Below are 22,492 nucleotides of genomic sequence, written 5' to 3'. Positions count from 1 at the left end.
GAGCAAAGATTAAATATTGGATAAATTACAGGATTAAATTACAGTCCCCCTTAGCCGCAGCATGATTGACATGCTGTGGCATTTGGGGGGAGCAGAGTGTGGGCAGCAACCAGAACTATTGTACAACATGGGCATGTCATCTATGCTTTGAAGGCGTGCCAAGCCCATGGTCTGCATCATCAGTCGGAGGGTTTCCGACAGCCTTATTGAGTAAGGCAGCCAGATGGTGAACCAATGCTGCATCTACGAACACCTCACTCAGATCACAGATGCATGCAGGAGGTGTCTCTTTTCTAAAGACACCACCTGTTGCATTTGCATTTGAGTTGGACGGTATTGCACAGCTGCTTCATTGTGGCTGTGCACTACCATCCACATCTGAATCAGGCCCAATGAAAAGTAACAAGTTTCAGTTAAATCCACTCACATTTTGAAGTGACAATGAAGGTGAATTTACAGGACATAAATAAAGAACTGCTTAAGACAGAACTTCTTAAGACAGCACAGCATAAAAAGAATTAAAGACAGTGTAGCTGGAAAGAAGAACGAACCCTGACTGAAATGGTCAGATGTACTGTAACAGATTAGAGATTATCTAAAATGAATACATGAGTGAAGCAATGAAAGCCACCATATTATTAGCAATATTAGTGCACCAAATCACAATCAGTTGTATGATTTTCTGATAGTGTGTTTATTATTCTTTCCTTTACTCCTACCCAAATTACTACATAGAACAGAATTATTGACTGTCTTTGAACCAGATGTAGTTATTGGCTAAACACTCTGCCATATGTGAATTTACTATTACAGTGTGGTATGGTATTAGATTTACTAATGGCCAGTTTTGAAACAGACCAAAACCTGCCCAAACAATATGCCTGCTTGAAAGAGTTAAAAAAATGTGTGGGTGTATCCGCAAAATCCATAACCACCCCCCGAACTTCTCAGTCTGGGCTTTTATGGGAAAACAGGAGAGAAAACACCTTTGGGATTCCACTATTTATCAATAACTAGCACCAGACTAAACCAGCAATAGTTTAGAAATAGTAGGGACACACACAGCTTCGTTTCCCCTGCCATTACATTAACCAACCCCAAACTGGTTAGCCAAGGGCTGGATTAACTAAAAAATATGGGACCCCAAAAAATGGGGTCCCCTCTACTGAGGGGTGGTAATGGGTAAGGGGTACATGTGTAAAGAATAGATGATAATATTGTTCATTGCAGATAGGCATCCAATGGTCTTCAGAAAATAACTAACCAAAAACCTGAGCCCAAAGGATGCACACTGTATATTACAGTGTACAGTGCAAACGTCAGCTAACAGTTCACTTGAGGACACTATCATAGGATTGAATGAGGAAGCGCTGATTGACTGAAAGTGTGGGAGTGCTGCTCTCAGCCAATCAGCCCTTCCCTTTCAATCCTATGACAGTGCATGTCCATGGGGAAAGGTTTGTTATTTTCTGAAGACCATTGGATGTTTACTGGGAGTGAAGAGAATACCATCCATGTATTTTGTTAGTATGAAATTAAGGGTAAAAATGTTGGGACTTTATTCAGAACTCTTAGAATCCCCACTAGTGATTAATTATGCAATTGAAAGTTTTAAATTAGCTTAAATGGCCAACAATTAGGTGTCATTATTGGAGTATTATTCTGCAAATTGCAGAATAATGGGTTAAAATATGTGAGACAGGTATATCGGGGTGCTGTATGGATGAGACAGGTGTTTTTAAGATTACTGGGTAGAGTTAAAGGTGTTTTTTTTTTTAATAAAGTAGACTCAAATTACCCCAAAATCAACTTTTTCTTTCTTTCATGCACCCCAAATGTAAATATTTATTGAAACAAAAAAATGTGCTCTTTATATTTTTTTTAAAGCACAAATCAGCCATTTTAAACATTTTTAAATCTAAAAGATAATATTTCTTGTTACCCAATCTTTTTTAATTTTTTGGGGGTACAGGCTGATTTTACCATGTTTTAAAAAAAATTCTGTGGGTTTTTGCTGGAAAAATTATTGTAGCCACTTTTCTGCAATTGGATAGTGCAAGAATCGTGAGTGCGCATAGTTGCATTAATCAAAAAATAGTCATGATAGCCGTTTTCATATTTGCATTGGTAAATAATATATTTAGCAGTAATTGTAGCTCCTACATGACCTTTAAAACCAAACCGACTTTTTAGAGCCTTTTGCTGCTAAACAATTTCTAAAAGTTGCAGCTATAGATTTGCTTTGGAAACTATATAAAACTTAATTGTATGACCAAATACAGAAAATTAAACTGACATTAAATGAAAGATTGATAGAAGATGGAGGCTTAAAATGTATGTTGTTTTTTATGTAAAACAACTTTATTTTGAAAGACTATTATAGTGTAACTACACTCAAAGAACATTATGTTGTTTTTTTCTTTCTAGAAGCAAATTGTATAAATTGTTTCCATTGTTTGAGATATTCTCACAGTGTATTTCTCAGTTTTAAGTGGATATTTTATGAATATATTTCAAGTAGTACTATTTATTTTTATTTTCCATTAAGTTGAAGTACCCAGTATATTTATTTTTATTTACCATAAATGTTTAGTGGAGTTACCATTAAAAAAATGAAGTCAATCAGAACCTCAAATAGTTGTTTGCACTCATCTATCTAATAAGATTAAGTTTGCTTGAAATATATTATATTATCTTACATTTAGCAAGATCTTACACCTATGTATAAATGTTAGAAGGCCTTAACTATATGGAGTCCATTTGTCTTTTTGAATTAGTAGTCCTTCCAGTACATTGTTTACAGTAATTATGTTGACAAATGTCTTATTGCTTGTGTCTGAAATTGTTTGTCTTGAAAAGGATTCTGTAGTAAGTAACATAACAAATGGCTTTATTATATTTTTAATTCGGAAACATTTGGGGATGGGGGATACAATACAAGTTTGTTAAAGCTGACTGGTTTAACATTTATTTTTGTAGCCACTTTAAATCCATCGATCAAAGTTGACAATTGGCAGCTTTGACAAACTGTAGGTTACTAAAAAATATCCCCTTTACTTATTTTATAAACAGTACATTGAACCCCTATACATAAATAAATGCAAATACAAAGGGAAAGCAAGTATTTTAGTTTGTGCAAATTTGTTCCGCTAACACGGATGGTAAAATAAAAATAAGCACAATAAGCTGGGTACATTTTCCCTCTACTAGAACAAAACAATGCCATTTGCAGTGAGGACATATGGAGTGAGATTAAAGTGGATCAGCAGGTGTGCTGGGAATCATGCCAGAATAGTTTTCCAGAGGTATGTATTATTGTCACCTTGAATTTATTATGATAGAAGCTAGCCAGAAAACATGCGAGTAGCTCCACTACAGATAACATAAAAAGGTGATTCCCCCCTGGGTAACAATAAAAATAGTTTTGCATTTCTCTTATGTGGCAAAGTGCTAATTTTGTACCATTCATCTTATGTGTAAACTTTATTACTGATGATACTTTTGTGAGCAATGTTCCCTTAATAAGAAATGTCTTCCTCTGATCAAAGCACATTTAAAACTCAAATATTGTTGGCACAATGGAAATGATTTAACTGCAAAATTAAAAGGTATTAGGAATTTCTTACATAAGAAAGTTTAATTCAAAAGAGTTTTATTATGTAAATTAGTTTACACTATTTTTCTCTTATACATAAATGTATTAATGTACTGATCACAATGACTATCTGATTCATTAAGGCTCCACAAATCACAATAAAAAATAAATGGTTACGAACAGTGGCGGCTCCAAGGGTGGGGCTGCAGCATAGTCCAAAATTTAAATATGGGAGCCACAGCAACTCCCAGTGAGTCAGTAGACATATTAATGACATTTTGAGTTTGTCTTGAATCCTTTAATATACTGTGGACACCCAATAAAGATGCTTGGTTTTAAACAATTGTGCTATGATTAAAATGGAACTATATAACGATTAACACTACTCTACAGTGTTTCAGGACTGACAATGTACTTATGCCATAATCATAGCCTGCAGAGGTGCCAGGTTTTGTTGATACAGTCTTACACTTCTGCTTTTGCTTCAGTATTCTGCAGAATGCCATTCTGCATTATATTTGCAAAGTTGCATTTTGCAGATTAAATATTGCTTCTAGGGCTGTTACATTGATGAAACATGGAAAGTTTTTTTGTGGAATGCAGAAATTGATGATTACTTTGTTGAACAGTTTAAATCATAACCACAACAAATGAAATGTAATTGCATTTCAATCAAGGGGAATTCAATATGAAACGTAAACTTCACTGCCGAAGTTTACATTTCATATCGGAGCTTTAACTTGCGTTAAAGTATCGGGCGCGCGCCCGCTTGTCCCCGTATTCAATATGAAACTAACGAAAATGGGAGCCTGCGAAGTGGGATTTGCGTAAAGTTACGAAATTTTCCTTAGAAAAATTGTAGGACCCCCCTAAAGTTGTAAAAACATGTGGGATCACTATGGGTACCCCCGTTTTAGCCTTTAAATGAAAGTCGGGGATTTAAATAGCCACAGCAGGTGTTTTTTCCCGACATTGAAGAAGTGTTGCAGAAGAGCACTTAGGTTATTTTTTTTATTTTTTTAAGTGGTCCCATCAAATTTGGGGTACATGAAAATGGGTACTAGCATATTTTGATGTCCCTAAAGTAAGTTTTAAAAAATTCTGCAATTGTGCACCTGCCACTATAAATCTATTCTAGAAAACACCTGCCGCATACTTGCAGAATAGCCCTGAACCTATTTCCCTATTGTTAAACAATTTTTTCCCATTTTTTTTTCACCCCAATTTTTAAATAAATTTTTTGGGGTGTCCCTATTTTTTTTAAAAACTTTTTTTGACACAGTTCTTTTTTAAATTTCATTCCCAGGGGTGCATGCTATTTTTTTTAAGCCTGCACCTCTAAACCCCAATTCTGCACTTTTTTTCCACACCTATTCAATGGTGAAAAGTTATCCCCATTTTTTATCAAAGACTTTTCGAACCTGCGAAAAGTCTTTGAAATTAAATACGGTGTAAACTAAAACCTGCGATAATGACGTCATAGGTGCGATATTAACGTAAAAACGATGTTTTCGCTCCCATATTGAATACCCCTATTAATCGCATAAACATATTTGCAGTTATTAGTAAAAATGTCAGATACATTGTGGACTCGAGGTGATTCTGCAAGGATTGCAATTGCAAAGCTGCATGCAATGGCAGTATGTGAGCAAAGGGCACTGCGTCAGTCGATGCAGCCCCTGGGCTTGCCACTCCTGGAAAATGTTGTGGATACGCCCCCTTTTCCAGGAACGCAGGATGACCCCGCCTCAGCACCGCCCCTTAAATGCCTCTGCCTGTAAATCAGGCAAAGGCATAGAAGGAGCAAAGAAACAGGAAAAAGAACTCTCAGGTTGGGGTCACTCTATTGTAATAGTAAATCAATTAATAAATAACATGTAATAGATATGCATTAAAAGATCAAATCTGCCATATATTAATGTCAATCCTGACAAGCAAAGTCATATATTTATGACAATAAACAGAACAAGACAAAACAAACATGAAAAAATATATGTATCACTGATATAGAAAGCAAGGTGAAATATTGCCTGGTGACATCAGAGAATGAAAGAATGATGTAATTATCAAATTAGATCTCTGAGTACACCTTCCTTAATGTCAAAACACTGCGCTGATGTGATCAGCGCAGTGTTTAGAACTGGTAAATAGTTGAACCACTGTAAAGATACATATAAGGTACAATGATTCATCAGTATATGCGCCAACACAAACACATGAATATAAAGTTAGATAGATCCAATCTCTATAACTTCTATAATATGGTTGTCATGAAGCAATCAATATTGGATCGGATAAGTGCAATGACCAAGTGAATTAACAGTAAGCACAAGAAGATTATGTAGATACTCTGTTCAAATCTCCTAAAAATCTATTGCAGGAACTCCCAGTGTTAATATCTTCAACATGTGCATGATGAAAAGAGAACAATTACACATATATCGTGATAAAAAATGCACAGATGAATAAACAAAAATGAACACATGTGAATCCACCGATTGCCGTGTATACGCAATACTTAAAGATACCTATGAATATAGTAGAATAGCAGAAAAGATATATATATACATATATATATATATATATAGATAAATCCCTTTACTGGGTATCGAAACAGCAGCTGCTGCATGTCATTATGTATTCAAACAGTGAATGACGTGTGTGTGCAGTTAAGCTCACCCAAGGGTGAGAATGAGTATAATGAGCATCTGCTATCAGGCTTGGTCAAGAAAAGGCGGCCTGGTGTAAATAGTGCAGGAGCCTGTTCTGACTGGACTCTAATGAGAGTGCCCAGATAAAAATAATAATAAGGAGATATAAATAAAATAAAATAAAGGTAGATAAATAACACAGTATAAAATCGAAACTGGTGCTGCTGCCAATCACATGCCGCTAGGGTATTTGTGAGTAGTGAGAAGCACAGGTTCGTATACAGTGATAGGAAGAAAGATAGTTAGGGCAGCACCATGACATGTACATGGTGAGTAGCGCTCTGTCTAACAAATGGTTGTTGCCGAGCTGATAACTCTCACAGGTAAACCAGTCACTATGTGGGCCTAGAAAAAGAGATGGAAAGGTACCTGCTTGCTCCAAATAGAGCTGGCATAAGGTGAGCAAGAATCTGTGGGGAGTCCGCGCGTGTGCTGCTGCATGCAGTCCCGCCTGTACACATCGGGAATGCCCGGGTCTAAGACGCGCATTTCACAGCTGCTTCCTCAGTCAGAGTCAAGGCATAGAAGGGTCTGCGTGTGACTACACAGTACCCATTCTGCACACTTGCAGAATGGGTCTTGCGCACATGCATATTTCTGATAATCAGGAATCTGCGATCTGTAGTGCACATGCATGCACTGCTGAATCAGTCCCTCAGTTTGAGCTTTCATGAATTGTGTAGAAGTATCCCTTAGCTAAAGCAATCCTTGATTTAATTCCAGGCTTTGAAACTCATTAACAAAATATATAGAGATTACATGCAGCGTAATGTAAACAGAGATTATTCTTGGAAGCATTTTTATAGGTGATACTGACTGAATGTTTTTGGCTTAAATTAGTATTTTGTAAATAATCTTCCTTGTGTTCTTACTGTATATGTTCTACTTTTTATTAGGATGCATGATACGGTTGGAGCAGTGGCAATTGATACAGAGGGCAACCTTTCCTGTGCCACATCTACTGGAGGGATAACAAACAAAATGGTTGGACGTGTTGGAGACAGTCCAATTATAGGTATATGTATTAAAGAAAATTAAATGAATAAAATGTTTGTTAAATGCTGCAAAGGAACAAAAAAATTGGAAAACTACAGTGAAAGAATATACAAATAAACGATTCCCTGAATGAACCTAATGGTTTCTCATCTAATTAGCAGCGCTTGATTGAATCATGCATCCTATAATTTTCATAGATGAGGCTAGCATAATGTTTGCTCACCTACTAGAGCAGTCTAAGGAATGTTTTCACAGTTCCGTCATTTTAAAGGTCTTCACTTCAATTAGAAGTTACAAACAAAAGAGGTTAGATTACATTATTACTTCATCTGGATGTCACCATTCTTTGAAGGCTTGTGTCAGAGTTCAGCCGGGGATCGGCCATCCCTTACCATCCCGCCGGCTTCCTCTGACTTCCCGGGCAGTCGGGCGGCTGGCGCGGTGACGTGGGAGGAGCTGATCATTCACCCTGTAGCTGTGGTGTCAAGCGACCTGGTGAGTGGGGATCACAGTTTCCATCATGGGCGCCGCCATGACACTTTCCCTATGTCAGTACTTCCTTCCCTGAGTGGCCCGGCTGGTCAGCAGATGCTGTGGGCCTATCAGCAGGCTTCCAGGGGTATATATCCAGCTCCTGTGCTCCAGGTAGTTGCCTGAACAATCATTGTCGCTGCTAGTGTAACTAGAGGAGTCTCGTTCCAGGTTCCTGTGCTTCCAGTGTGTTTTCTTCCAGAGATTCTGAGTTATCTCACCACAGTGCCTTTACTATCTACAGCCTGTGTGCAAGTTTAATCTCCATCTCTCCACAGTGCCTTTACTATCAACAGCCTGTGTGGCAGCTAACCTCCATCTCTCCACAGTGCCTTTACTAATCAACAGCATGTGTGCAAGTTTAACCTCCATGTCTCCACAGTGCCTTTACTAATCAACAGCCTGTGTGCAAGTTTAACCTCCATCTCTCCACAGTGCCTTTACTAGCAACAGCCTGTGTGCAAGTTCAACCTCCATCTCACCACAGTGCCTTTACTAATCAACAGCCTGTGTGCAAGCTTAACCTCCATCTCTCCACAGTGCTTTTACCATCACAGTCTGTGAGCAAGTTAACCCTTCATCTCACCACAGTGCTTTTACCATCACAGCCTGTTTGCAAGTTAACCCTTCATCTCACCTCAGTGCTTTTACCATCACAGCCTGTGTGTAAGTTAACCCTTCATCTCATCGCAGAGCTTTTACCATCACAGCCTGTTTGCAAGTTAACCCTTCATCTCATTGCAGTGCTTTCACCATCACAGCCTGTGTACAGGTTAACCCTTCATCTCATTGCACCCTAGTGCATGATCTCCGGCCGGCAATCCGGTATATACTTTGTGGGATATCCAGCTGTTACCTCAGCCTACCAATAAATCTCCACACTTCTCTAGCCAGCACCTCAAGTGCCTTTCTCCAGCCAGGAGTTCTATCCCACTCCCCACATGCCTATTCCAGGCATTACCCTTGGGCCATGGGTGTTTTGATTCTCTTTTCCCTGCAGGCCTTGGTCACCTAGTCAAAGGACCGCGACCTGCTTACAGGGAGCCTCACAAGCCCATATCCCGCTTGGAGGAGTCACTGGCGAAAACCTCCTTGTGAGTTAGACTCCGCACCATTGACTAGGTCTAGCCAATGACGAAGACTTGTGGATGTGGAGATCATATGTCCAGGCCCCTCGCCTTTGCCTCCTCCCACAGCCTCAGACTTCAGCTTTCAAAAACCCGCCTCCCAGCGTGACAGTTTGTTCAGGCCAAATGGAAGCCGCAGGTACCCAAGGTACTGGGACTCTTCAAGAGTTAACAACCTGTATGGATAACCAAGAGGCGGCACAGCGACATGTGGCTCAGTACCTGCAAGAATTGTCCGGACAGTTAATGACCTACAAAATACACTGGCATCTATGTCCACGGCCTCGCCACCTGTTCTTCCTGCTGGTTCTCCAGGGTTACCTCAAGGGGCTATGCCACAGAAGTCTCATCTCCACTTGGCCACCCCTGAAAGGTTTGACGGTACTACCCAATGTTGTCGTGGTTTCATAAACCAATGTGAAATCCAGTTTGAGTGCCTCCCCAGAATTTCCCTACCTCCCGGTCTAAGGTCGCCTATGTAATTTCATTACTGACTGGGGCTGCATTGGACTGAGTTTCCCCTCTTTGGGAATGGGCTGATCCGTTAGTTTCTAGATACGAAGACTTTGTGACAGCCTTCAAACAGATTTTTGATGAGCCCGGCAGATCGGTTTCTGCTTCCTCCGACTTACTCCGTGTCTGCCAAGGTACTCGCTCTGTGGGACAGTACGTGGTGCAGTTTCAGACCCTTGCATCGGAACTTATATGGAACGAAGAAGCAGTCAAAGCAGCCTTCCTCCATGGGTTGTCCGAAAGGATGAAAGACGAATCAGCATCCAGGGATTTACCTACGTCTTTGTCTGAGACTATTTCCCTCTGCATAAGGATTGATTTATGCCATAGGGAGCGGTGGGGTAATAAAGGTCATGGGGATCGCCCTCGAGATCGTCCGGCCTCAGGAAGTCAATCCTATTCCCCCACCTCCAGGGGTGAGGAACCTATGCAGATCAACAGAACCAGGCTAACCACGGCCGAACGCAATTGGCGCTTTCAAAATAAATTGTGTCTTTTTTGCATTGCCCCTGAGCACATCTTAAAGAATTGTCTCCTGCTGGCAGGAAATGCGAGACCCTAGTTGATGTCGGGAGCATTCAATTAGGGGTCATTTTTAAGCACTCCCAATTAACTGACAGTTTATTGCCTGTATCTCTTTCCCACCAGTTCAGGACAAGGGATGCTAAAGCCCTTATAGATTCCGGTGCTGCGGGAAATTTTATTTCCAAATCTTTAATCCAGTCCCTTGGTATATCGGTGGTACCTTTACCTGACAAATTACTGCTCTCCGGTGTAGATGGTAAAACCGTGCTAGGTGAATCCATATCCTTGAAATCCCAGCCCGTGACCCTCAGGGTTGGTTGCCTGCACCAAGAGACCATTGAATTCCTCATACTTCCTAACTCTGCTTACGAGCTGGTTCTGGGTTTACCGTGGTTAAGGAAGCATAGTCCTACTTTTGATTGGTCCAATATGCAAATTGTATCATGGGGACCAAACTGTTTCCATCGGTGCCTAACCCAAGAACTTCCTGTACGTACCCACTCTGTGCTCCCCAGTACAGGTGCAAAGTTCCCCCCAACCAACAAGCCAAAAGATCCCTCTGTCTCCAGTCTATCACAAGCATATCAAGATTTTGCCGATGTCTTCTGCAAGCAGGCTGCCGATCACCTCCCTCCTCATCGGTTGTGAGATTGTGGAATAGAACTTCTCCCGGGGAAGATTCCCCCTCGGGGCCAGACCTATCCTTTGTCAGTTCCAGAAACAGCCACCATGGTAACTTACATTAAGGAAAATCTAGCCAAAGGGTTCATATGGCCGTCCTCCTCCCCTGCAGGGGCAGGGTTCTTTTTTGTGAGCAAAAAGGATGGAGGCCTCCGGCCCTGTATAGACTACCGTGTCCTCAACCAAATTACTGTAAAAAATCGGTATCCATTACCTTTAATTCCTGAGCTTTTCGACAAGGTTCGTGGAGCTAAATTGTTCTCTAAACTAAATCTTCGTGGGGCATACAATTTGATATGAATCAAAGCTGGGGATGAGTGGAAGACCACCTTCAATACCAGAGATGGTCATTTTGAATATCTGGTAATGCCTTTTGGACTCTGCAATGCGCCAGCTGTATTCCAAGGCTATGTAAATGAAATCTTTCGGGACATTCTCTACAGCTTTGTCATCATCTATTTAGATGATATTCTAATCTTTTCTAAGGATCTCCAAACCCATCACCAACATGTTCGAGAAGTTCTAGCTCGCCTTCGAAAACACCACCTTTATGGAAAGTTATCCAAGTGTCTCTTTGAACAAACCACAGTTCCTTTCCTAGGACATATAATTTCTGGGGAAACCATTCAGATGGATCCAGAGAAACTGAAAGCGATCTCTGAATGGCCATTACCTAAATCTTTAAAAGCTACCCAACGTTTTTTGGGATTTTCAAACTATTATAGGCGGTTCATACCGAATTTTTCTACTCTGGTGTGTCCCATTACTAGTCTCACACGGAAGGGCGCTAACGCAGCCAAGTAGCTGGACTCAGCCATACAGGCCTTCCAGAGATTGAAAGAGGCATTCTCCACTGCCCCTTTCCTTCGCCAACCCCAACTGGATAAACCATTTTTTGTGGAAGTGGATGCCTCTTCGGTGGGTGCAGGGGTGGTATTATCCCAAATTTCCAGTGACGGGAAGAATCATCCATGTGAATTCTTCTCTCATAAATTTTCCTCTGCAGAGAAAAACTATGTGATAGGAGATCAAGAACTCCTAGCTATGCGTCTGGCGTTAATGGAGTGGCGTCATATTTTGGAGGGGGCCAAGTTTCCTGTTACCATTATTACGGACCATAAAAACTTAATTTACCTTCAGACGGCACATCGCTTAAATGCCAGGCAGGCCCGCTGGTCCTTGTTTTTCTCAAGGTTTAACATTAAGCTTCAATTCTGCCCCGGTAATTTGAACAAAAAAGCAGATACTCTCTACCGGTCTTTTCTACTCAACACACAGGAAGATCATCTGAGATCTCGCCCTATCCTGGATCCTATGGTCTTTGCTTCAACTCAAATATTGACTCCACCCCTGCGGAAAATTTTTGTGACTCCCGAATTATGGAAAAAGTTGTTAACCTGGGCTCATAGTTCTCTATTTGCTGGGCATTCTGGTATTTTCAAAACATACAAGTTTCTTCAGTGTTCTTATTGGTGGCCCTCGATGAGAAAAGATGTTCAAGAATTTATTTTGTCATGTGTAAAATGCTCACAGCATAAAGTTTCTCACAAAAACAGTGCAGGTCTTCTACGCCCGTTACCCGTTCCTACTATTCCTTGGACCCATATATCCATGGATTTTATCTCTGAGCTTCCATGCTCCAAAGGACATAACACCATATGGGTAGTGGTGGATCATTTTTCAAAAATGGCGCATTTTATACCATTAGTAGGTCTGATATCTGCTCCCCATTTGGCAAAAATTTTTGTTAAAGAGATTTTTAGATTACATGGTCTTCCAAGAGAGATTGTTTCCGACCGTGGAGTCCAATTCATAGCCAAGTTTTGGAGAGCCTTATGCAGCGCTTGTGGAACCAAATTAAAATTTTCATCAGCTTACCACCCACAAACTAATAGGCAAACCAAGAGGGTTAATCAGGAACTGGAGACCTTTATAAGACTTTTTGTGTCCTCTTCACAGGATGATTGGGTGGACTTACTGGGCCGAGTTTTCACATAACTTCAAGTACCACACTTCCTCCAATTCCACACCTTTTTATACTGTTTTTGGTAAACATCCCAGAATTCCAGATTTCCAACATTTACCTTCGGTGGAGGTCCCTGCAGTTAATAATGTTGTAGAATCTTTTTCAACCATTTGGAAGAAGATCCATGCCTCGTTGAAACAATCATCCAAGAATTATAAAAGATTCGCTGACAGACGACGGGTCGCGTTTCCTCTGCTGAGAGTTGGATATAAAGTCTGGGTATCTACTAGGAACATCCGACTGAAAGTTCCCAGTATGAAGCTGGCCCCACGCTTCATTGGTCCGTACCGCATCCACAAAGTGATCAACCCTGTTGCGTATAAATTGGAACTCCCACCTCAATTGGAGATATCTAATACCTTTCATATTTCTCTATTGCGACCTTTGGTGTTAAATCGGTTCCAAACCACCTCTCCTAAATTACCTCAAGTACAAACTTCTCAAGGTACAGAATTCGAAGTTGGGAAGATTCTGGATTCTCAGTTTAGATCCAACATTCTCCAATACCTCATTGATTGGAAAGGTTATGGTCCTGAGGAGAGGGCCTGGATCAGAGCCACAGATGTTCATGCAACTCAATAAATTCGAGCCTTCCACATCAAATTTCCTGGCAAGCCTGGTGGGTGTCTGGTGTCCACCCCAAAAGGGGTGGGTACTGTAAGAGTTCAGCCGGGGATCGGCCGTCCCTTACCATCCCGCTGGCTTCCTCGGACTTCCCGGGCAGTCGGGCGGCTGGCGCGGTGACGTGGGAGGAGCTGAGCATTCACCCTGTAGCTGTGGTGTCAGGCAACCTGGTGAGTGGGGATCGCAGTTTCCATCATGGGCGCCACCATGACACTTTCCCTATGTCAGTACTTCCTTCCCTGAGTGGCCCGGCTGGTCAGCAGATGCTGTGGGCCTATCAGCAGGCTTCCAGGGGTATATATCCAGCTCCTGTGCTCCAGGTAGTTGCCTGAACAATCATTGTCACCGCTAGTGTAACTAGAGGAGTCTCGTTCCAGGTTCCCGTGCTTCCAGTGTGTTTTCTTCCAGAGCTTCTGAGCTATCTCACCACAGTGCCTTTACTATCAACAGCCTGTGTGCAAGTTTAATCTCCATCTCTCCACAGTGCCTTTACTATCAACAGCCTGTGTGGCAGCTAACTTCCATCTCTCCACAGTGCCTTTACTAATCAACAGCCTGTGTGCAAGTTTAACCTCCACCTCTCCACAGTGCCTTTACTAGTCAACAGCCTGTGTGCAAGTTTAACCTCCATCTCTCCACAGTGCCTTTACTAGCAACAGCCTGTGTGCAACTTCAACCTCCATCTCTCCACAGTGCCTTTACTAATCAACAGCCTGTGTGCTAGTTAACTCTACATCTCACCACAGTGCTTTACCATCACAGCCTGTGTGCAAGTTAACCCTTCATCTCACTGCAGTGCTTTTACCATCACAGCCTGTTTGCAAGTTAACCCTTCATCTCATCACAGAGCTTTTACCATCACAGCCTGTTTGCAAGTTAACCCTTCATCTCATTGCAGTGCTTTCACCATCACAGCCTGTGTGCAGGTTAACCCTTCATCTCATTGCACCCTAGTGAATGATCTCCGTCCGGCAATCCGGTATATACTTCGTGGGATATCCAGCTGTTACCTCAGCCTACCAATAAATCTCCACACTTCTCTAGCCAGCACCTCAAGTGCCTTTCTCCAGCCAGGAGTTCTATCCCACTCCCCATGTGCCTATTCCAGGCATTACCCTTGGGCCATGGGTGTTTTGATTCTCTTTTCCCTGCAGGCCTTGGTCACCAAGTCAAAGGACCGCGACCTGCTTACAGGGAGCCGCACAAGCCCATATCCCGCTTGGAGGGGTCACTGGCGAACACCTCCTTGTGAGTTAGACTCCGCACCATTGACTAGGTCTAGCCAATGACCAAGACTTGTGGATGCCGAGATCATACGTCCAGGCCCCTCGCCTTCGCCTCCTCCCACAGCCTCAGACCTTGGCTTTCAAAAACCCACCTCCCAGCGTGACATTGTTTAGAAAAAGACACTCCTTATTTCCACTTCCATAATTCTTTGTTGGTAACATTTTCTGGGAGTAGCAGATGAAGGAATGAATTAACATTTTATAACAAGTTAAAGCTTAGGGCTATGTCTGATGCATCTATCTTTAAGAATAATTCAGCACAGAATAGTGGTAAGCTAAGGCTACAAGTATGGTAAAAGTTTTATTTATGTTGTTGAGCCTCTGTAGACCAATGGAAGGTTCAAACCTTGTTGGAAAAGCCATAGGGGAACCACAATTTTAAAAAGTAGTTGGGTGAAGCTATAGTAATACTTATCAAAACTAATAAATCATTGATAATATTTAACACCCCTTGGAGCATGCTATTCCTCAATAGTCATAGTAGGATTTCCAGTGTAATCCTACTGGGGAAATAATATGGCCAAATACAGTATATATATATATATATATATATATATATGCCAAGTTACTTCAATGAGTCTTGTTCAACAAACATTTTTTGATTTACCATAGATGGTCCATGAAAATTCGGACATGTTTCCTGTGCTCTAGGAGATACTGTGAATACACTAGGAGGTTCTCCAAGTAAACCATTATGAACTGGTTGAAAAAGGTCTTTGAACACATATTTAATGAAATGCTGAAATGTAACAGGGGGCTGGCACAGAACAGGGGGCTTGTAAAATTATTTGTAATGGTCAAATGGATTGTTTGCCACCATTAATATCTAAGCAAACAACACTTATTTGGTGGTAATGCTCCTGTCTTCTCATAACATTGGTGATTTCCTCATCCCTCTTTATTATTCCCTACATCAATATTGTCTAGGAAAATGTTCCATTTGAAGCTAACTTTAAGGTTAGTGCTTCTAAAGGTAGGCACACCATCAATGACCACCAGGTACCCTGTGCTTCATCTATTCACACTCAGAATCTTCTCACAGAAATTGGCAACTCTTGAATCAAATTGCTGATGCTTATTTCACTTGGAGGTCTGTCAGTGTTTCAGCCACCTGCCACTCACACTAAGTCTTCTCAGAGCCTGTGAACTGAAGCATATCTCCCATTAAGTTCAGATTGGCTTCTCTTGAGTGTTATGTCAACTCATCTAATTAAGTCCTGCAACAACATTATACCTAGATTTTTATATTAGCTGTCCCAAAGCAAGCATTACCGTTTTCTATTGTGCCACCTGAATAACCTATCCCAAAACTTCCTACCTTTCTCCCTTATGCTCCTACCATAATAAAAACCCTCACACACACTTCTTTCTTCGCACCTCAATTCTTCACCAGGTCACTGGAGACATTTCTCTTATCTGTGCACCACTATCTATCCCCATTCTCTGTTCCAGCCTTTCCTTCCATGCCAAATCCTGCCATCCCTGCATTTCTATAATCCTAAAACTTTATCCACATATCCCCTCTTCATTATCTCCCTTTCTCTAGTGCTCTTTGGAATATCAGATCTGTTTACAATAACTGCCCTCTAATCATTATCATTTCCAACTACCTTACCTTACTTGCTGTCATCAAAGCCTGGCTTGCCTCTTCTGACACCATCTCTCATTCTGTTCTCTGCTATGAGGAGCTGCATTCTATAATACCCAGATAAAGCAGCCCATAATGCAGGTAAATTGACTTCTGATTGTTTCCTCATTGCACCTTCTGGGTAGTTACTCATGAGCCTTCTATTTCCTTCTCCTTTTTTCAATTACTTTACATTCCATTTGTCTCTTCTACCATGTCCACCTTATTGCAGTCATTTACCATCCTTCTCCAAATTCATTGATGACTTTGCTTCCTGTATTTCCACTTACTTTCTTATCTTCTGTCAATAAATCTGAAAATTGTCAATTTCCTTATTGACAATCCCACAGATTATGCTGTCTTTAACCTTCTCTACCTTATTCTTTTTTCAGCTTTCCAAGAACTGCCCTGTCCTGTCCCATCCAGTCTGTTTCTCTTTAAAACCACATTATCCCTTGCTTTTTGATTCTAATGTCTCAGTCACCACCAAGTCCAAATAGACCAATTCCATTTTAAAATGGCTAACTGAGCACCAATAAAGGAAATATTGTTTCCCTTTCTGTCTCTAAACAATCCTAGTCCATCAATCTTCACTGCTTCTTTCCTTCATCTACACTCATCTTCCTCATCTCTTTTCCTCCCTTACTGAGCATGACTTTGCTGTAAGGTTCGCCTTTAAAACTTATACCATCTGCCAAGAAATTGCCTCACGTTAGGCTCCTCTCACTGAACATCCATCTAACAAACTTTGTGCTCTTTTCTACCTTTCTTTAGAAATTAGTTCCATCTTCTTCTTTGATCTTCTCTCTATTGTACTTTCCCAATTACCCTATATTTTCTTTGATTCAATCCCTCTGTCCTAATGCATGCCACTCTACATCTATATACTGCCCCAATTGACTTGTCACCCATCCTTAAAACCCGTTTCTGAGCCTGCCTCCCTGTCAGGATCTGCAGTTAAGCAGATCATATTGGTTGAAGTTTCCAGCCTGAGACACTGCATTATTACTGCCTATCTGTGTGCAGTGTCAGGTGCTCTCTAATTGATTCTGCTGTCTGTACACAGCCAGGAGACTTGCTCTGGTTGGACCCTGTTTCTGTTAAATTCCAGCCAGCCCTTCACTCCATGCCAGAGATAGACTTTCTCGTACTTCTGGTTTTCAGTTTCCTGCTTGTCAGTTGAGTTCCTGAGCCAGTCTTGCTGTGTTTTATTTTTGCTGATTGTTCCATCCAGGCGGATCCACCTACATCTCGTCCACTCGTGCTGCTTGTGAAATCTGGCAGCACGGTGTGCTTCCCACATCAGAAGCATCTATCGCCATCCGGCGGCTTGTGTCAACCTGGCAGCACTGGTCGCAATTTAGCATCACTGGTGCACAATCCAGCACATCATCTCCAGTGTCATCCTGGCGGCACTGGTCGCAACTCTGCTTTCCAGGTGTGCAATTTAGCACAAAATTGCCAGTGTCATCCTGGCAGCACTGGTAGCAACTCTGCGTTCCAGGTGCTCAATTTAGCACACCATTGCCCATGTCACCCTGGAGGCACTGGTTGCTCCTCTGCATTCCAGGTGCACTATTTATCACACCATTGCCAATGTCATCCTGGTGGCACTGGTAGCAGCTCCATGTTCTTGTGCATACCTCACCTGAGACTCATCAGCCCAAAGGCTGCATTGGTCCTGGGGCCCAAGTTCACTATCAGCCCCAAAGGCTGCTGCAACAGCCCAGAGGCTGCATCTCATCATCAGTCCATTGGCCACGACTATAAAGGCCACAATCAGCCCCCAAGGCTGCTCCAACAGCCCAAAGGCTTCTTCACATCATTAGTCCCTTGGCCACAACTATAAAAGCCACAACCAGCCCTCAAGGTTGCTCTAACAGCCCACAGGCTGCATCACATCTCTTGCCCTCAGCCACAACTATCAGCCCTCAATGCAGCATCAACAGTCCAAAGGCTGCAATCATATCCTTTACCCTTGGCCACGACTAGTAAAATACATTCCAGTCCTTAAGGCTGTCATTAGTCGGCTCTTAGACAGTCATTCCCTCCTGGAACTGTAACAGTATCACGGGCCACATAAAGATTTGTACAGCCACAGATTGTGATCATGGAGCATGGTCAGAATCCAGCTCGAATTCTTGCTGCCCAAATACAGGTCCTGATGCAAAAGGTCCAGTAATTATCTCTCTGGGTGGAGGAGACACAGGCAGCTCAATGTCAGCTTCAGATTCAGCCCCAGTTCGGCCCCCTGAGCCTAAACTCAATCTGCTGGATAATTTTTCTGACAACCGTAAAGATTTTCTTAACTTCCGAGAAAGCTGCAAACTGTACTTCAGGATCGGAGGCTCAATGAAGTCGGTATTATTATTAACTTGGCTCCTGGTCCCGCAATCCTTTGGGGTTACCTGGAATTCACAGGGGGTTCAGGCTCTTCCTGATGAGACATGGCTGTGAGCCTTGTCTTGCTTGTGGATAATATGAAAGTCATTACTCTGAAGTGCAAGGCTTCACCACAACAGTCTGCCATTTTCCCCCATGGTGTGTTGTATCCACTTTACAGGGTTGTGATTAGTCACCACAGTGAAATGTCAGCCATACAAACAGGTCTGGAGCTTCTTCACAGCCCACACAATTGGCAAACATTCTTTTTTAATTGTAGCATACCTCACCTCTCGCTGTAGCAGTTTCCTGCACAATAGGCCACAGGGTGCTGATGCCCATCTGGCCCCTCCTGGCTCAGTACTGCTGTGATGCATCAGTCTGTACAACAAAGTTCTTACTGCACTGTAGTCTATGCCATGCTGTGACATGGCATAGACAAGTTCCAGTGCTGGGAGATGGGACTGCTTGTACCAGAGCCATTTTCCATGACTGGAATGCCAACTCACAAGCAGGTGTCCAGTCAGCTACCTTGGGGAATTTCTACTTAGTCAAATCTATGATCTTCCCAAGTTCATCTGAACATGGCAATGTCATCTACTGTAAGTAGGCCTGAGAAAAATCTCTGTACCCCATCAGCATGTCATTGACAATGCTCTGAAACATTGCTGGTGCATTCTTCATCCCAAATGGCAAGATCTTGAATTCAAACAAGGTGACAAAGGCTGTCCATTCTTGAGCCTCGGGGGTCACTGGTATCTACCAATACCAATACCCCTTGCTCATATCAAATGTGGAGATGTATTTTGCTCCTGCCAACTCATCTCAATGCATCAATGTGGGAAAGGGATAGGCATCAGATTTGGTTACCTCATTCAACCAGCTGTAATCTACACAAAACCGCATTGTCTGGTTCTTCTATTTGGGAAACAATACAACAGAGAAGGCCCAGAGACTGTTGGAGTGCGCGATTACACCTAGCGCTAATATCTCCTGCACCTCATTGTAGATACTCGCTTGTGCCTTTGGTGAGACCTTATATGTGGGTTGCCAAATTGGCCTATGCTCACCAGTGTCTACATGGTGTGCATGCAAGGAAGTCAGAAAGGGGTTCCTACTGAACTGGATCTCAAAGGACTGTAGCACTGACTCAAGCTGCTCCCTCTTGAGGTTACCAAGTTCCTTGCTCCAGCTTACTTCCTCTACACCGCCCTCACCTCTGGCTTCTGCGAGGAGGTCAGGAATTGGATCATTCCCTGGTTCCTCCATTGGTAAGCAGCACATGGCAGCTACTGACTCCACATGCTCATGGAATGCCTTCAACATATTCATATGGTAGGTATGCTGCCTCCTACTATTGCTGTCCAATGATAAAATGTAGGTGATGTCACTTAGGCATTTTGAGACCATGTCCTGCCCTGCTCAGCAGCCTGGAGCTTGTCTTGGCATGTGGGCACCAAAACCAGCACCTTCTGCCCTACTTCAAAGACCCTGGCATGTGCATCCTGGCCATACCAAGTTTTCTGCTTGGTCTGCACTTTTGCAAGATGTGCTTGCACAAGCCTTATGAGATGCATACTGGTTAGACAGCTCCCCTTCCCAAGACTCACAGAACAGGTTGAGGGGTCCACAAACTCTGCTGCCATATAGTAACTCATCACCCACAGCTTTAGTGAGCAGCCAGGTGATGGTCACGATGGTCACGACCATCACAACCATTGGGGCTTGTGATGAGACCCTTGTGGTAGGGTCTCATTCCCGCAAGCCCCAGAGAGCTTTCAGCTCTAATAGAGCTGGAAGCTCGCCCACTGACATCCCTCGTGATGTCAGTGGGGCTGCCCCCAAACAGCAGGCGTTCCTTCAGGAAAGCCTCCATTTGGCCAGCCACCTCCTCTGCCTGCCCAAAATGGGGCAAGCTGTCGATCACAATCAACAGCTGCCCCACTTTGGTGTGAGACTCATAGTGATGGAGCACCCGTCGCTAGCGCTCCGGCGTGTGCATGCGCAGTGGGGGACCATCGACCCACTTGTGAGCGTTGTGTGCTCGCGTGTGGGTCTGAATTAGGCCCTGTGTCCCTTGATCAGTGGGGAATCCTACTCTGTTAAATATGCCTAGCAGTGCATCCACTACCTTTTCTGCAGTGATGGTGGACAGTGTTAAAGCCTCTGGATACTGGGTGGTGTAATCCACAATAGTGAGGTTGTATCTCTTCCCCGATCTATTGGGTGCAGGTAGTTGACCTATTATGTCCACAGCCACTCATTGGAAAGTTTCCCCGACTATTGGCAAGGACCTAACTGGAGCCTGAGCACTGGGGTGTCCAATCTGCTGACACACATCACAGGACTTAGAGTAGGCCTGGACATCATCCAACATTCAAAGCCTTAAAAAGTTCTGTGCCAGGTGCTTAAGTGTTCGGTCCCTCCCCTGTTGTCCTGTCAAAAGGGTTTCATGTGCCACTGACATCAAATGCTCCTGGGAACCACCAGTTGAATTTGCTCTCTAACTGGCCTTTCCCCTTCTACTTTTCCTACCTCGTACAGTAACCCTATCCTCCACATCACACTCTCTGCACCCATCCCAGAAAGGCCACTGCCAGTTTGGCACCTCATGCCTTCCAGGGATGTGTCAGAGAGTTGAGCATCCTTAAACTCCTGCCTCACCTTCATCTATGTTGGAACACTCTACAGGAGGGTCTAAGTAGGGATTACTAGGGTCAGTCTAGTTTGGGTCAGTCAATGGGAGGTTGGTGTGGTGACTCACTGCCAGAGCTGGCAAACCATTAGGAACAGGAGCATCACTTGTCACCCCCACAGGATCCAATGAGCTAGAACCAACATCATCTGCATTGCTAGGGGATGTGGGCATACAAGAGGCAAAAGGCATGCTTAGTAGATTTGATGATATTTCTGCTGTGGTCTTTTCTTCTTGGTTGGTTGATGCTGTGGTTGGCAGTTCTCTAGATGCTGTGTTCTTTTTCTCTGGGCAGGCAGTGTTGGAGTAGATGAGGACTGTAGTCTGACCATTTGACTCCGGGTGATGATGTTAGTAAAGGCAGTATCAATTCCACCACCAAGATCATCTACATCAGTTGGGAGGCCATCCATGATGGCAACATCTCTCAACTCTTGGCCAGCTCCCCAGTCCAGGTAGACTCTCGCCATAGATATATCTCACTCCAGTCCATCTGCCACGGTACCCTTAGCAGTTTGAAGGACTGCAGAGGGGTCAATAAGGTGAGGGCTCACTACAGTGATTGAGGCACCTGAGTATCTAAGGTCTTCTCCCTGCAGGGGCCCCACTTGGACCCGCTGCAGGTGCTGCCACATATTTTGTAGTGGCCTCTTGGCCATTCAGGTGACTCTTTCTGTAGAGTCTGCTTGCTGCTTGCCCCACTCCATTGGACTAACTGGAGGAGGAACAGTCTCTTTTGGCTCACCTCCACAGGTTAGTCAAGCAGGCCGGGCTCCAGCACTTGGATTTGGGGCATGAGTCCAGGTTAGTTGAGGTGTGTCCAATTTTTCCACAGTTGTAGCACTTATCCAGTGGTCTCTGATGATGTGCAGCGACAGGATGGGGTGGATGCTGGCCAAGAGCACCCAGGTTGGAAGATTTTTGCTTTTGAAAGTGATGGGCAGAAGAGGAATGTCTCCCTGGTTGTACAGTCCTTTGGTGTTGGCTGCTGGTTGGGCAATTCTGCCCTTGTCCCTGAATTGCCACATACTTGTCTGCTAGCTGGGCTGCCATCTTCAAGTTGGGTGGCTCCCAGTCTAGTACCCACTCCTTCACCTCTGGGGTGCACCTGCAATAGAACTGTTCTCAGCACATCATATTGACCAGTGCACCAGATCCCTTCATCCACTTCAC

At 43.2% G+C, this 22,492-nt stretch overlaps 1 protein-coding gene across 1 annotated transcript in view; it reads left to right on the top strand.

Annotated features, from left to right (window-relative positions):
• The window catches only part of LOC148478111 (isoaspartyl peptidase/L-asparaginase-like), a 64,231-nt gene that overhangs the window by 28,644 nt on the left and 13,095 nt on the right, over positions 1–22,492 (top strand). The window contains exon 4 of the mRNA XM_088455919.1: positions 7,203–7,321. Coding sequence (XP_088312045.1) covers positions 7,203–7,321 — 119 coding nt within the window. The remainder of the gene's footprint in view (positions 1–7,202; positions 7,322–22,492) is intronic.

Source organism: Taudactylus pleione, unplaced genomic scaffold, assembly GCF_031769625.1.
Source record: "Taudactylus pleione unplaced genomic scaffold, aTauple2 ptg000678l, whole genome shotgun sequence".
NCBI classification, from domain to species: domain Eukaryota; kingdom Metazoa; phylum Chordata; class Amphibia; order Anura; family Myobatrachidae; genus Taudactylus; species Taudactylus pleione.
The sequence above is the reverse complement of the archived record's forward strand: the minus strand, read 5'-3'. Positions and strand labels throughout refer to the sequence as shown.